This window comes from Oncorhynchus keta, chromosome 7 (genome assembly GCF_023373465.1).
Source record: "Oncorhynchus keta strain PuntledgeMale-10-30-2019 chromosome 7, Oket_V2, whole genome shotgun sequence".
NCBI classification, from domain to species: Eukaryota; Metazoa; Chordata; class Actinopteri; order Salmoniformes; family Salmonidae; genus Oncorhynchus; species Oncorhynchus keta.
The window spans coordinates 17,176,972-17,193,601 of record NC_068427.1 but is presented as its reverse complement, the minus strand read 5'-3'; the positions used below and the strand labels follow the sequence as shown (position 1 = coordinate 17,193,601).

Genomic DNA, 16,630 nt, shown 5'->3' with positions numbered 1-16,630 from the left:
GCCACAAGAGGAACATCAAAAGCTCCCCATATTAAAGCCAGTGTTCGGGAACTCAGCCAACGCTCAAAACAGTTGTTGATGAGTGACATGAACCATCTATGGAGAGTAGGGGATGGCAGGACTCTACAAACATCTGGATTGTTTTCTGTGGCAGCATGTGTGGACCCAATCCTCCACATTTTTTCTGAGGGTTGTCACAAACTATCAGCCTGTCTCATCAGAGCACTTACTTCTGCTATTGATCCAATACAACATTGAAGCCATATTACAAAACAAAATCAGAGAAAAGAGGACCCGCATAAGGGAAAAAACGAGTCAAACCGCTAACTAAGGCAATATTGAATCCCCAAAACAGGATATATTATGGAACTGGAAGACAGATGTTCTTTCCTATTGATCAGAGTATCTCTTTCCCACAAGAAAATGTGACAAACCCAATACAGGTCTTCCAGCCAGAGCAGGGATGGGCAACTTTGATGGGGGTGGGGCTCACAAAAAAATCAGAACTCATCATACCCGCATCCATACCCACATATTCAGTCAGAGCCTGTCCTAGCCTTTTGGGGGCCCTAAACAAAATGTTGCCCCTCCACCTTGCGAGCAAAACATTTTAGCGGCCCCCCTCTTTGCAGCGGAGACAGCACAGTTTTTAATATATCTGCGTGAGAGCGACTAGCAAAATCAATTTACACCCCCTGGCTGGAGTGTTTACGGACATATTCAACCTCTCCCTATGCCAGTCTGTTGTCCCCACTTGCCAACCCCAGGTGGAGATGGTAGGCAACAACACCTCCGTCACGCTGATCCTCAACACGAGGGCCCCCCAGGGATGTGTGCTCAGCCCCCTCCTGTACTCCCTGTTCACCCAAGACTGCACGGCTACGCACAACTCCAACTCAATCAACACGTTTTCTGACAACACAACAGTAGACCTGATTACCAACAACGAACAGACAGCCTACAGGGAGAAGGTTAGACCAAAGGTGGAGTGGTGCCAGGATAATAACCTCTCACTCAATGTAAAACAAACAAAGGACCTGATCGTGAACAACAGGAGACAGAGGAGAGGGCTGCAGTGGATAGGGTCAAAAGCTTCAAGTTCCTTGGCATGCACATCACTGAGAACCTGAAATGGTCTCGCCACACCGACACCGTGGTGAATAAAGGCGCAGCAGCGCCTCAACAACCACAGACGGCTGAAACAAAATCGGCATGGCCCCTAAGACCCTCACAAACTTCTACAGATGCATATTGAGAGCAGTCTGTCGGGCTGAATTTCTACCTGGTACGACAACTGGACCGCTCTCAACCACATGGCTCTCCAGAGGGTGGTGCGGTCAGCCCAACGCATTAACGGGGGCACGCTGCCTGCCCTCCTGGACAGTTACAGCACTCTGTGTCAAAGGAAGGCCAAGAAGGACATCAAGTACCTCAGCCATCCGAGCCATGGTCTATTCATTCTCCTACCTTCTGGCAGACAGAGATTTAACAGGACAGGTGCATCACAGCCAGGACTGAGAGACTGAAAAACAGCTTATATCTCCAGGCCACCAGATTGTTGAAAAGAATCACGAGCCGATTACCTGCCCAGTACTCAGCCCTGCACCTTGAGACAAATGCCCACTGTAAACTCAGCAAAAAAAGAAACTGACCTTTTTCTGGACCCTGTCTTTCAAAGATAAATCGTAAAAATCCAAATAACTTCACAGATCTTCATTGTAAAGGGTTTAAACACTGTTTCCCATGCTTGTTCAATGAACCATAAACAATTAATGAACATGCACCTGTGGAACGATCGTTAAGACACTAACAGCTTACACACGGTAAGCAATTAAGGTCACAGTTATGAAAACTTAGGACACAAAAGAGGCCTTTCTACACCAAAAGAAAGATGCCCAGGGTCCCTACTCATCTGCGGGAACGGGCCTTAGGCATGCTGCAAGGAGGCATGAGGACTGCAGATGTGGCCAGGGCAATAAATTGCTATGTCCGTACTGTGAGACGCCTAAGACAGCGCTAGAGGGAGACAAGACGGACAGCTGATCGTCCTCGCAGTGGCAGACCACATGTAACAACACCTGCACAGGATCGTTACATCCGAACATCACACCTGCGGGACAGGTACAGGATGGCAACAACCACTGCCCGAGTTACACCAGGAACTCACAATCCCTCCATCAGTGCTCAGACTGTCTGCAATAGGCTGCGAGAGGCTGGACTGAGGGATTGTAGGCCTGTTGTAAGGCAGGTCCTCACCAGACATCACGTCGCCTATGGGCACAAACCCACCATCGCTGGACTAGACAGGACTGGCAAAAAGTGCTCTTCATTGATGAGTTGCAGTTTTGTCTCACCAGGGGTGATAGTCAGATTTGCGTTTATCGTTGAAGGAATGAACGTTACACCGAGGCCTGTACTCTGGAGCGAGAGCGATTTGGAGGTGGAGGGTCCACCATGGTCTGGGGCGGTGTGTCACAGCATCATCGGACTGAGCTTGTTGTCATTGCAAGCAATCTCAAAGCTGTGCGTTACAGGGAAGACATCCTCCTCCCTCATATGGTACCCTTCCGGCATGCTCATCCTGACATGACCCTCCAGCATGACAATGCCACCAGTCATACTGCTCATTCTGTGCGTGATTTCCTGCAAGACAGGAATGTCAGTGTTCTGACAGCATGTCTGGGACCTGTTGGATCAGAGGGTGAGGGCTATTCCCCCCAGAAATGTCCAGAAACTTGCAGGTGCCTTGGTGGAAGAGTGGGGTAACATCTCACAGCAAGAACTGGCACATCTGGTGCTGTCCATGAGGAGGAGATGCACTGCCGTACTTAATGCAGCAGGTGGCCACACCAGATACTGACTGTTACTTTGATTTTGACCCCCCCCACCCACCCCAGTATCTCCACTTGCACATTCATCTTCTGCACATCTACCATTCCAGTGTTTAACTGCTATATTGTAATTACTTCGCCACCATGGCCTATTTATTGCCTTACCTTATCTTACCTCATTTGCACATACTGTATACAGACTTTTTTTACTGTATTATTGACTGTATGTTTGTTTATTCCATGTGTAACTCTGTGTTGTTGTCTGTCGAACTGCTTTACTTTATCTTGGCCAGGTCGCAGTTGTAAATGAGAACCGGTTCTCAACCATCCTACCTGGTTCAATAAAGGTGAAATAAAAAATTAAAAAATACACATTATTCCATTTCTGTTCGTCACAAGTCTGTGGAACTTGTTCAGTTCATGTCTCACAGTTATTGAATCTTGTTATGTTCATACAAATATTTGCACATGTTAAGTTTGCAGAAAATAAACGCAGTTGAGAGTGAGAGGACGTTTCTTTCTTTGCTGAGTTTATATAGTAATTGAAACGCTGCCCAACTCATATTCTGTTTATATACGGTTGTTTACTCACTGTGTATGTATTTACTGTATTCTCAACATACCCCATCCTAATATACCTACTGCTGTACATACCATTTTCTTTCCAAATGATATACTGTTTATACACACCACTTATTTATATGCTGGATTCTGACACATGCTCACTATAGAAATATACTCTGGATTGTTAATTGTCCCACCCTGTCATTTCTTGATTTCTTGTTTAGATGTTTTGATTATTTGTGTATTTGTATTGTATTTGCGAGACATTCTACTGCATTGTTGAATCTAGAAACAAGCATTTCACTGCTCCTGTTATAACATCTGCAAACCTGTGTACACGACCAATAAATGTTGACTTGATTTAAACAACAAGCTGGGACAGGAACGTAGAGCCATTCCAGATTGGAGGTCCAATCCATGCGGAGATGGCGAGAGGGCCACGGAAGGCTGAGGGCCAATCTTAAACACCCTTTTATGTAGTGAGAAGGAGTGGTGGTCTACACTTCGGAACGCCGCTCAGAGTTTCACTGTTCCGCTCCATTGCTGCACCCTGAACTAATGGAACGTACACCACACACAGAGTGGAACTCCGAGATAAAGCATGTGTCCGATTGAACGCGATTGGGAATGATGAAATGGAGGAGGCATGCCGGAAAAGGGACTGCATGGCAAATCCATTATGTCTGCAAAGCATTGGGGCAACGTATAGCCAGATGTTGCAATTACAGAAATGCTGCCATATTTCAAAGGGGCCCCACATGTGCAACTCTCTTTCACTCAAATCATAGGTAATCCTATAGGAACTGAGGGGGGGGGGCAAACCAGCTGCAGGACAAAGAGATAGAAAGAGGGGGAGACTGGGGTAAATGAGCAGAGAGGGGAATAGATTGAAATTAAAGAGATGGTGTTAAAGATGTAGGAAATAAAAATCCTCAACCAACCCACTAAGCACCGTATCTAGAATTAGGTTTCTGACAAGTGTTTACCCCAGACTGGGGCCTTTGAGATACTGACCACGACAACACCCCAGCATGAGCCTGACTCTGACTCTGGACCTGCACTGAGAAGACTATACTCTCCTGGTCTTCCCCTGACTCTGACTCTGGACCGGCACTGAGAAGACTATACTGTCCTGGCCTCCCCCTGACTCTGACTCTGGACCTGCACTGAGAAGACTATACTGTCCTGGTCTCCCCCTGACTCTGAATCTGGACCTGCACTGAGAAGACTATACTGTCCTAGTCTCCCCCTGACTCTGACTCTGGACCTGCACTGAGAAGACTATACTGTCCTGGTCTCCCCCTGACTCTGACTCTGGACCTGCACTGAGAAGACTATACTGTCCTGGTCTCCCCCTGACTCTGACTCTGGACCTGCACTGAGAAGACTATACTGTCCTGGTCTTCCCCTGGCTCTGACTCTGGACCGGCACTGAGAAGACTATACTGTCCTGGTCTCCCCCTGACTCTGACTCTGGACCTGCACTGAGAAGACTATACTCTCCTGGTCTTCCCCTGACTCTGACTCTGGACCTGCACTGAGAAGACTATACTCTCCTGGTCTTCCCCTGACTCTGACTCTGGACCGGCACTGAGAAGATTATACTGTCCTGGTCTTCCCCTGGCTCTGACTCTGGACCTGCACTGAGAAGACTATACTGTCCTGGTCTCCCCCTGACTCTGACTCTGGACCTGCACTGAGAAGACTATACTCTCCTGGTCTTCCCCTGACTCTGACTCTGGACCTGCACTGAGAATATTATACTGTCCTGGTCTCCAGATTGACTAAATATAGGTTAATGGACATTGATCATTCCATTAAGCTATTTGACCACTATGACAGCTTGGAGGTTTAGGCAAGGGTCAATATTTGCATTGGCTTATAGTTGTAGGTGACACTCTGAAGTAGTGTTGTTTTAAATCAGAGGCTCATGGCAGCAAGAACTGTTTACTTTAAAATCCTTCGTAAGCCCTTGCATTTTGGTAGAAGTGGCCATTAATACACCAGCAAAGGTCCTCTTTAAATCTGTACACTTTGCACTTAAAAAGGAATTTCAATCATAAATTGAAATGTGAGGTTTTGTTCTTAACCTTCTGATACGTTATCAGCACTTAAACGGATGATGTCACAGGCTTATAACCACTCCCATTAGTACCGCTAAGGGTCATAGAGTCGAGCAGAGGGAATGTACCCATGTGACATCATACTTCTGGGCGGAGTTAAGTCCTTTTTCTGTAGTGTCGGGGCTCAAACATTGTACACTCTTTATAACAAGTATTCTCTTCCAGTCACCTTGCTCATGAAAGACTTATGCAACCTAAGAATGACCCTCACTGACAAGATTATGTTTCTTGGCATATTTTCAAGCCTTTTTGGAGGACAGTTGATTTGTTTGCCATTGGCCTTTTCTGAGAAACTCTGGAAAACTGTCCATAAACCCATTGTGAATCTTATCAATAATTCACAAGTGTATTGTGGAAGAACATCCTGAGATTGGTGTTTCAGGTATCGATGTTGTCCTCTTGCAAGGTCTTCTCTCGCGCCTTCTTATGCCATCCCCTTTTCAATTTTCCCTTCCGGTTGGCCAGTGTCTTCTGCGACTTAATTTCCTGCGTCTTGACTGTCATCTTCTGTCATTTCACGTCATTTCATATTTTCCGAAAGCAACTGTTTCTGTCTGTAGCCGAAAAATCTGAATTCAGCCAAGACAGTTCAGACGTTCTGGGCTTTCGGGGGGGAAAGGATCCTCCTCTTTCTGCTTGCCTAGCAGATAGCGCCAGTCTGGTTCATAGAGGAGGTCCGTTTCCTGCATCTCCCTTCACTAGACAGTAACTGCTTCTGCAGCTGGAAACACATCAATCTCCAGTGTGGCCCTCATTCTTGAGCTTGGTCTCCAAACCACCTCAGCCTATACTCCGTTCCCTGACTTTACCAACAAACAAAAAACGGGAAACATACCTTATTAATGTATGGCTCAAATAGTGAAATAAAGTCACAGAATGACTTTGAAGTACTGATAAATAGACTCATTGGTAGACGCTTCCAGGTTTCATAAAAAGACGTGTGCCTGGCAGCGGTTATGTAAACCAACATTCTTCATGAACGTTACTGAGAGAGGTTTGATTGAATTTCACCCTGAAGTAAGTTGCATTGTTATACAGCCTCCTAAAAGCAGTCAATCAGTGACTAGGAGCTTAGCTGGTGGGCTTTGGGGTCCTTTAACAATCCCCCTCCCCTAAAGGGAATAATGCTGATGAACTAATCAAGGGGTCAGTTAAGTCTCTCCAGAACCATAGTTTGACAGAGGAGCAGAGATAGACCAAAGGGCCATCCCATCATAGTTGCATCTCAATCAGCTGCGCCGTGGTTCTCCTCTCTCGATTAAGTTCTTCGAAAATTATATGGGTCGATCTGAAAACATAGACTACCAGTATGGTGGACATGGCCACTATGGAGACTTTGTTTCCACTTCTCCAGTTATTTCACGTCACTGATGAAGGGTAATGGGAAGAACGGGGTACAACATAGTTCACAAAGGTGAAAGACACGCCTTTGTGCACACCTCCATACCTCTGAGCATTCGGACATTCTCAGCACAGCTCCGAAAGCATACACACACACACACACACACACACACACACACACACACACACACACACACACACACACACACACCTTGCAGAGAGCAAACACACGTTGGATTAAATTATACAAGAGAGAGCAAAAATAGCTTTGTGTCTTGGCCAGGCAGAGAGAGAGGGAGAGAGAGAGAGAGAGAGAGTCAGACTGAACCAGCTTTTAAGGGAAGGGTAAAGATGACAGTGGGTTGACAATGGGTCAACTCAGAGATTAAGGGAACACAGTCATCCCTCTCTCGCTCACTCTCTCACAACTTCTCTGACTGAAGTTTCCCCCCTTCTTCATCTCTCACCCCCAACAATCCAGCGCCCTAATACCCTCACTCCCCATTGGAAGTGCAGACCACCCAGACCACCCAACAGGCCCTCAGACCCCCATTCCACTTCAATGGGTTGACCACCCTACATAATCCCCTTGGGAAGTGTAGACCATCCAGTTTACCTGGAGAAATGACATGAAAACAGACTCCCAAACACAAGAACACACACACACACACAAAAACAGACCCCCACCCCCATACCCCTCACATACACCCACAAACACACACACACACCAATACAGTCTCACAACCCACCCACACACATTTACAGACAAAAACAGCTCACCCAGAACATGCAGGAGAGGCAGACCCAGGTGCGGGCTTGCCCAGCTAGGGCTGCGGGCAGGCTGAGAGACACAGAAGGCATATTTCCTTCCTTCTGGTGGATGCTGCTATTGCTCTTGCTACTCCAGACTGACCACTGGATTCCCAACTAGTATTCCAGACCTGCCACAGGATTCCCAACTAGTCCAAACAGGAGGGATATCCAGCACCGCAAATCCATGACACGTCAGGGAAGACCAGAGAGGGTGACTGCTGCAGCTCTCCTTCTTTCTCTCTCAATCTCTCTCTCACATGCGTACTTGATCCCCTTCACTCTCTCTCTAACTCACTTGCTTCTTGTTTATATTTAGTTCCCTATTCTCTATGTTCCTCTCTGTCTCTGTCTCTGTCTCTCTCCGCCTCTCCAACTCAACTTTGTCCCTCCTCTCACTCTCTTTTCCCCAACTCTTATTTTATCCCCAGTGCCTCTCCTTTCTCTCTTTTCTCCAGTGTCTCTCTTTCCGTCTCCCTCCACTGAGGGAACTTTCACAAAGCTTTTTGGGGTCAGGCTGCTCCTCTCCACGGGAGCAAAGGGGGAGGTGTTCAGAAAAGGGGCTCCGTTTATTCTCCATCCCTCTCCCCCCCTCTCTTAGCCACCCGCCCCTCTCTCGACCCCCTCTCCCCTCTCTTCATTCTTAATTTCATTCATTCCTTGAACTCTCCCTCCTCTCCACTCCTTCCCTCTTTCTCACCTCCCCCATCCCTCGTTCCCTGGTTTTCCCTAGCTAACTGTGCTCACTCATGTCTGTGCTAACGTTGCTTAAATTTTTCATTAACTCCCTTTTTCTTTCCCTCTCTTCTTCCCTCCCTCCCTCCCTGCATCCCCTATATCCACTCTTCTGCTTGTTTCAACTCCGCTTCCCTGTCCGGACCATCCTGGCTCCCTCACCGTACTGTCAAACTCTTGACTGAAAATCCCTTCTGCTCAGTGGTCTCATCTAGTTTGCTTCCTCCCCAAAATAAACCAGGACCAGGCCCGGGAAGACACATTGCTTTTACTCTTTGCTTTCAAGGCCACAACAATCAAAGAGCCCTCCTCTAAAAGAGAAAGAAAAGACTCTGACCTCCTACTATAGAGAAAGAACACAGCGGGACTGGGAAGAAAAGCTGCTTCATTAAGTTCTCAATGGTCATCAATGGGCCACGTTAGCCCTGGCTTTAAGTCTCTCTGGTCTCCCCTGTGCGTCTTTCACACATGCACACTCACACACCCTTTCACGTCTTTCGCATGCATGCATGCACGCACACACACACACAAACACACGCGTGCGCGCACGAGCACACACAGTATGAAAAAAGGACTAATCCCATGGTATTTCCTCTCAGTCACCTTATCGAGATGAACCAGCTCAGTGTTGAAATGTTTCAGTGTTAAAGTCCAGAACCCTTCCACTAATGTTTCACCTACTACATCACAATGTTCACGTAGTGCTCTTGACTAGAAGAGGGTAGAATGGGCGCAAATACTTTTTATCGATTTGTTGTAGTTTTCAATCGTTTTTTAAGTGGGGACACAATATAACTATCTTTATGGGGCAACGCAATTGTTGGAGTGAACAATCTCGGTGATGACTGTTTGACCTTTCTATTCCAGACAGTATTCCTTTCCACTATAAGCTCTGATAAAGAAAAGGAAAAAGTGCCCACCAGTCTTTCAGTGGGATTGCCTCTCCCTCTTCTCTGGTCTCTGTGGCGGCGGAGAGCGTGGACGTAAAGTGCTGTGAAATCATGAAATACTCTCTGTGTGTGTGTGATCGACGACATGACTGTCGGAGGGCGCAGAATCACTGATCAACAAATCCCCTTGCATCCCAAATAACTACTCATTATGTGGTCAAAATGTGAAAATAATAGACTAGCCTTGCTCAAACTGACCCTCTCAAACACACGATCACATGAGGGGCCGTGGAGGAAAGGGTGTAGTAGTTTTAGGACTACATCAGAGTAGAGGTTGAGTCAGTGTAATACTAGGTGTTGACTTCCTCTGATAGAGATTAGTTGTACTTGTGTAATGCCATGGTCATTGAAGCAACGCCCCTCTCTAACCTTCTCCTCCTACCGTCTGCAGTTCCCACCTGGTCACTCCTGTGTGCGGTTACTGGGGTAAACGTTCTGCTTGTTTACTTCATCCTCATGTGTAAGGGCTCTGACCCAGTGGTAAGGGACAAGACCTGGGTTTAAATACTATCTGAAATCTTTCAAGTTCTTTTAGCGTTTGCTCTAGCCTGCCTGCAATGCCAGGGGGGCGGGGTTGCAGTTTTGTGACTATTCTATTGGTTCCATTGTGCCAGGCAAGCTCAATTAAGCACAGATAAAGTATTTAAAATTATTTCAAATAGTATTTGAACCCAGGTCTGTTAAGGAGAACTTCCCACTTAATCCTTGTGGGACAGCAACAACAGAATTCCATAGGGTCAAGGGTCAAAGACTTTGGATCTAACCATTACAACCATAAGATGCACCCTTGGGAACACAGGCATAGCCATGAATTGGAAAGGGGGTGGCACACCAGCGAAACACCAGTAAAACATTGACAACCATTTCACAGGTGTCCTGTACGCTCAAAATCACTGTCCCGTCTGCAAATCAAATCAAACTGTATTTTGTCACATGCGCTGAATACAAGTGTAGATCTTACCGTGAAATGCTTACTTACAAACCCTTAACCAACAGTGCAGTTCAAGAAAGAGTTAAGGAAATATTTACCAAATAAACTAAAGTAAAAAAGAATAAAAAGCAACACATTAAAATAACAATAACGAGGCTATATACAGGGGGTACCGGTACCGAGTCAATGTGAGGGAGTACAAGTTAGTCGAGTTAATTTATACATGTCGGTAGGGGTGAAGTGACTATGCATAGATAATAAACTGTGAGTAGCAGCAGTGTACAAAACAAATGGGGGGGGTGTCAATGTAAATAGTCCGGTGGCCATTTGATTAACTCTTCAGCAGTCTTATGGCTTGGGGGTAGAAGCTGTTACGGAGCCTTTCCGGTCCCACTTGCCATGCTGTAGCAGAGAAAAGTCTATGACTTGGGTGACTGGATTCTCTGACAATTTTTTGGGCTTTCCTCTGTTTTTCATATGACGTGATTGAATATGATCTTCATGACTGAAATCTTATGTTTGCGACACAAACTGAAGACACAATTGTCCCAAAATAGGTTTATTCCCACTCACAGGGCATAGTGGCCCCCGGTGGACATTTGCAATATTGCTTTTCCAAATTCTCGTAAGTCTGCATGTGTCCAGAAAACAGGGATATAGGGCTAATTACACACATACACACACACAGCATCGTCTCCGGAAACCACCAGATCAGTGCACATTACAGGCATCCCCGTGTGCCTTTGATAAGGACAGAGTGTGGACAAAGCTATCAGCAGGACATCTATGATTACCCCCTTTATCCCTTCAGATCAGTGCCCCAGTCGCCAGCAGTCCCTGCTCCCCAGCCTGGCGAATGAAACAGGACACATGTCATCAGATGTGACAGTATCACAAACCATCATCTACAGAAGCATGGATGGAAGGCAAACAGGAATAGAGATAAAGAAGGACAAACACATCCTCTTTATGTGTGTGCATGCGTGTGTGCAAGCGTGTGTGTGTGTCAGTGAAAGATCCGCAGAGAAGGAACATTTCAGAAAAATGTAAGTAGTGAAATATTGAAAAAAGTTTTAGATAAAAACTACACTAAATACATTCACGTCACCAAATAATTGATTAAAACACACTGTTTTGCAATGAAGGTCTACAGTAGCTACAACAGCACCCTCTAGGGTAGTGCCATGGTTAAGCCGAAGGCAGCTATTTTTCATCCTCTAGGTACATTGAATTCAATACAAAACCTCAGAGGCTAGTGGTTCTCACCCCTTCCATAGACTTGCACAGTAATTATGACGACTTCCATACAACGTCCTCCAACCTATCAGAGCTCTTTCAGTATGAACTGACATGTTGTCCATCCAATCAAAGGATCAGAAAATATATCTAGTAGTGATGGGTTGAAAAATCCATAAGGTTACATATGGATATTATTTTTTAAGATATATTGTATATTATCATTTTGACAATATCACAATATTATTTTTGCGGTAGTTGGCTGTACCTGCACAAAAATCCAGTATTTTTATTTTATCATTTGTTCTCCATCTTCTTTTTAAATAGAAGCCAATTTGTTTTCAGCACTTTTATTTCCATGACTGATCAAAACTAATTTCCTCATGGCATCCCTCTGCAGCAGACATACAGTTTGGTGAGAAATATGTTTGCAAAACATGAAATCGCAATAAAATGACAGCACAGAATCTCAAAAGGATTGAGGCCCTTTTTTTTTTTAAATGTCTCCTAAAATGACATACCCAAATCTAACTATCTATAGCTCAGGACCTGAAGCAAGGATATGCATATTCTTGATACCATTTGAAAGAAAACACTTTGAAATTTGTGGAAATGTGAAATGAATATAGGAGAATTTAACACATTGATCTGGTAAAAGATAATACGAAGATAAAAAACCTGTGTTTATTTGTATTTTTTTTGTTCCATCGTCTTTGAAAAGCAAGAGAAAGGTCACAATGTATTATTGCAGTTTAGGCACAATTTAGATTTTGGCCACTAGATTGCAGAAGTGTATGTGCAATGTTGTAGACTGATCTAATGAACCATTGCATTTCTGTTCAAAATGTTGTATCAAGTCTGCCCAAATGTGCCTAATTGGTTAATTGATATATTTTCAAGTTCATAACTGTGCATTCTCCTCAGAAAATAGCATCGTACTCTTCCACTGTAATAGCTACTGTAAATTGGACAGTGCAGTTAGATTAACAAGAATTTAAGCTTTCTGCTCATATCAGAAATGTCTATGTCCAGGGAAATGTTCTTGTTACTTACAACCTCATGCTAATCACATTAGCGCACATTAGCTCAACCGTCCAGATCCCGTAGAGGTTAATACATATAGAATCGTGACAATCGTGAGAATCCCAATACATATCGTATTGGCACCTAAGTATGGTGATAATATCGTATTGTGATGTCAATTCCCATCCCTCGAATCTAGTACTGAAAGCATGAGCTGCACTGCAGTGCATAAAGTGTGAAAAGTAGTTGACTAAAAGAGAGAGAAAGACAATAGCTAAACAGTTAAGAATAAATGAATTTATCCTAGCTCGTTGGCTAGCCAATACGGCAACTCTTACAAGTCAAGCAAGCTTTTGGTTTTATGAATTTATTGCTACCAGGGCCCGCCGGTGTAACTGCTTGCTTTACACTGTACTGCATGCTTGTACACATGGATTGGATTGTGGATTTACTAACATGTTAGTTCTAGTTTGTTTACTACCTTTATAACATTAACCTTTTCACAGGTACCAACAAACAGGTGTGATCATTCTACGGTGGTCCCCGCAGCGTACGCTCAAACCGATGTGATTAGAATGCTTATTTAGAACGTCCAGTTTCGATTGACGCAACAATCAGAATTTGGGCTGGAGAAACTGTTTTTTCATGGAAACATTTTGCACAAACACAGTCCTTAAAAGGTTATGTCCAGAATGTGACCAGTTAATTTTTGGATGCAATGTTCAGACATACACAGAAGTAGATACAGCATAACACAATCATCCAAACTGGAAAATGTAGGCTACATTTGTCCTAGTGCTAACTGAGGAAAGATTGATGTAACACAAGCGGTCTTATTTTTATAACTCGGCTGACAGAAACTACAATATGAATTAGCTAATAGCAATTACTATTTATAATTAATCACAGCTGAGCTCACCATTGATCTACATAATTGAGTAAAATACTTTCTAGAAATGTAAAGTACACTGATGATGGGTAGTTTATGCACGCCGCCATGTTTTTCCCCCGCATCAACCAAAGATAATAAGAGGAAACAAGATGAGTTTGGTCTGTTTATAGTATGCATGTTGAAGGGGGTGTGTTGTCTATGATCATTCACAACCCTTCATTTACTACTGGGAAGTTTACCCGAAAGATGAGTGAACAATTCCTTCACCTTATTATAACATCTTTGGTCTGACAGATGTTTACGTGACACCCAGAATGCACTGTATAATGTCAACAAACATGGCACTACACATACAGTTGAAGTCGAAAGTTCACAAACACCATAGCAAAATACATTTAAATACATTTAAACTCAGTTTTTCACAATTCCTGGCATTTAATCCGAGCAAAAAATCCCTGCCTAGGTCAATTAGGATCACCACTTTATTTTAAGAATGTGAAATGTCAGAATAATAGTTCAGAGAATTATTTATTTCAGCTTTTATTTCTTTCATCACATTCCCAGTGGCTCAAAAGTTTAAATACACTCAATTAGCATTTTGTTGCATTGCAATTAAATTGTTAAACTTGGGTCAAACTCTTCGGGTAGCCTTTCACAAGTTCCCACAATAAGTTGGGTGAATTTTGACCCATTCAGAGCTGGTGTAACTAAGTCAGGTTTGTAAGCCTCCTTGCTCGCAGACACACTCAGTTCTGCCCACAAATGTTCTATAGGATTGAGGTCAGGGCTTTGTGATGCTCCCTCCAATACCTTAACTTTGTTGTCCTTAAGCCATTTTGCCACAACTTTGGAAGTATGCTTGGGGTCATTGTCCATTTGGAAGACCCATTTGCGATCAAGCTTTAACTTACAGACTGATGTCTTGAGATGTTGCTTCAATATATCCACGTAATGTTCCTCCTCATAATGCCATCTATTTTGTGAAGTGCACCACTCCTTCTTGCTGAAAAGCACCCCCAAAACATGATGATGCAACCCCCGTGCTTCACGGTTGGGATGGTCTTCTTCGGCTTGCAAGCCTTCCCCTTTTTTCCCCCAAACATAACATTGGTAACTATGGCCAGACAGTTCTATTTTTGATTTTTTTTGTCCCTGTGTGCAGTTGCAAAGTCTGGATTTTTATGTCGGTTTTAGAGCAGTGGCATCTTCCTTGCTGAGCAGCCTTTCAGGTTATGTTGATATATGACTCGTTTTACTGTGGATATACAGTGGGGAGAACAAGTATTTGATACACTGCCGATTTTGCAGGTTTTCCTACTTACAAAGCATGTAGAGGTCTGTAATTTTTATCATAGGTACACTTCAACTGTGAGAGACGGAATCTAAAACAAAAATCCAGATAATCACATTATGTGATTTTTAAGTAATTAATTTGCATTTAATTGCAGGACAAGTATTTGATACATCAGAAAAGCAGAACTTAATATTTGGCACAGAAACCTTTGTTTGCTATTACAGAGATCATACGTTTTCTGTAGTTCTTGACCAGGTTTGCACACACTGCAGCAGGGATTTTGGCCCACTCCTCCATACAGACCTTCTCCAGATCCTTCAGGTTTCGGGGCTGTCGCTGGGCAATACGGACTTTCAGCTCCCTCCAAAGATGTCCTATTGGGTTCAGGTCTGGAGACTGGCTAGGCCACTCCAGGACCTTGAGATGCTTCTTACGGAGCGACTCCTTAGTTGCCCTGGCTGTGTGTTTCGGGTCGTTGTCATGCTGGCAGACCCAGCCATGACCCATCTTCAATGCTCTTACTGAGGGAAGGAGGTTGTTTGGCCAAGATCTCGTGATACATGGCCCCATCCATCCTCACCTCAATACGGTGCAGTCGTCCTGTCCCCTTTGCAGAAAAGCATCCCCAAAGAATGATGTTTCCACCTCCATGCTTCACGGTTGGGATGGTATCCTTGGGGTTGTACTCATCCTTCTTCTTCCTCCAAACACGGCGAGTGTAGTTTAGACCAAAAAGCTAAATTTTTGTCTCATCAGACCACATGACCTTCTCCCATTCCTCCTCTGGATCATTCAGATGGTCATTGGCAAACTTCAGATGGGCCTGGACATGCGCTGGCTTGAGCAGGGGGACCTTGCGTGCGCTGCAGGATTTTAATCCATGACAGCGTAGTGTGTTACTAATGGTTTTCTTTGAGACTGTGGTCCCAGCTCTCTTCAGGTCATTGACCAGATCCTGCCATGTAGTTCTGAGCTGATCCCTCACCTTTCTCATGATCATTGATGCCCCACGAGGTGAGATCTTGCATGGACCCCCAGACCGATGGTGATTGACCGTCATCTTCTTCCATTTTCTAATAATTGCACCAACAGTTGTTGCCTTCTCACCAAGCTGCTTGCCTATTGTCCTGTAGCCCATCCCAGCCTTGTGCAGATCTACAATTTTAACCCTGATGTCCTTACACAGCTGGTCTTGGCCATTGTGGAGAGGTTGGAGTCTGTTTGATAGAGTGTGTGGACAGGTGTCTTTTACACAGGTAACGAGTTCAAACAGGTTCAAACAAGTAATGAGTGGAGAACAGGGGGGCTTCTTAAAGAAAAACTAACAGGTCTGTGAGAGCCGGAATTCTTACTGGTTGGTAGGTGATCAAATACTTATGTCATGTAATAAAATGAAAATTAATTACTTAAAAATCATACAATGTGATTTTCTGGATTTTTGTTTTAGATTCCGTCTCTCACAGTTGAAGTGATGTGATAAAAATTACAGACCTCTACATGCTTTGTAAGTACGAAAACCTGCAAAATCGGCAGTGTATCAAATACTTGTTCTCCCCACTGTAGATACTTTTCTACCTGTTTCCTCCAGCATCTTCACAAGGTCCTTTGCCGTTGTTCTGGGATTGATTTGCACTTTTCGCACCAAAGTACATTCATCTCTAGGAGACAGAACGTGCATACCTGAGCAGTATGACGGCTGCGTGGTCTCATGGTATTTTCTGGGGTCTTGGCTGATTTATTTTGATTTTCCTATGATGTCAAGCAAAGAGGCACTGAGTTTGAAGGTAGGCCTTGAAATACATCCACAGCTACAAGCTGTTTAAAGGCACAGTCAACTTAGGGTAACTTAGTGAAACTTCTGACCCACTGGAATTGTGATACAGTGAATTATACATGAAAT

The 16,630-nt window shown here is 44.3% G+C and overlaps 1 protein-coding gene across 8 annotated transcripts in view; it reads right to left on the bottom strand.

Moving 5' to 3' along the window:
* The window catches only part of tns1b (tensin 1b), a 287,235-nt gene that overhangs the window by 198,059 nt on the left and 72,546 nt on the right, over positions 1-16,630 (bottom strand). The window contains exon 1 of one of the 8 annotated variants that reach the window (XM_052522078.1): positions 7,640-8,168. The exons of the other annotated variants lie outside the window; for them this stretch is intronic. Within the exon in view, the coding sequence (XP_052378038.1) occupies positions 7,640-7,720 (81 nt within the window). The 5' untranslated portion in view covers positions 7,721-8,168. Of the gene's footprint in view, positions 1-7,639; positions 8,169-16,630 lie in introns of those variants that run through there. 8 annotated transcript variants of the gene reach the window in all.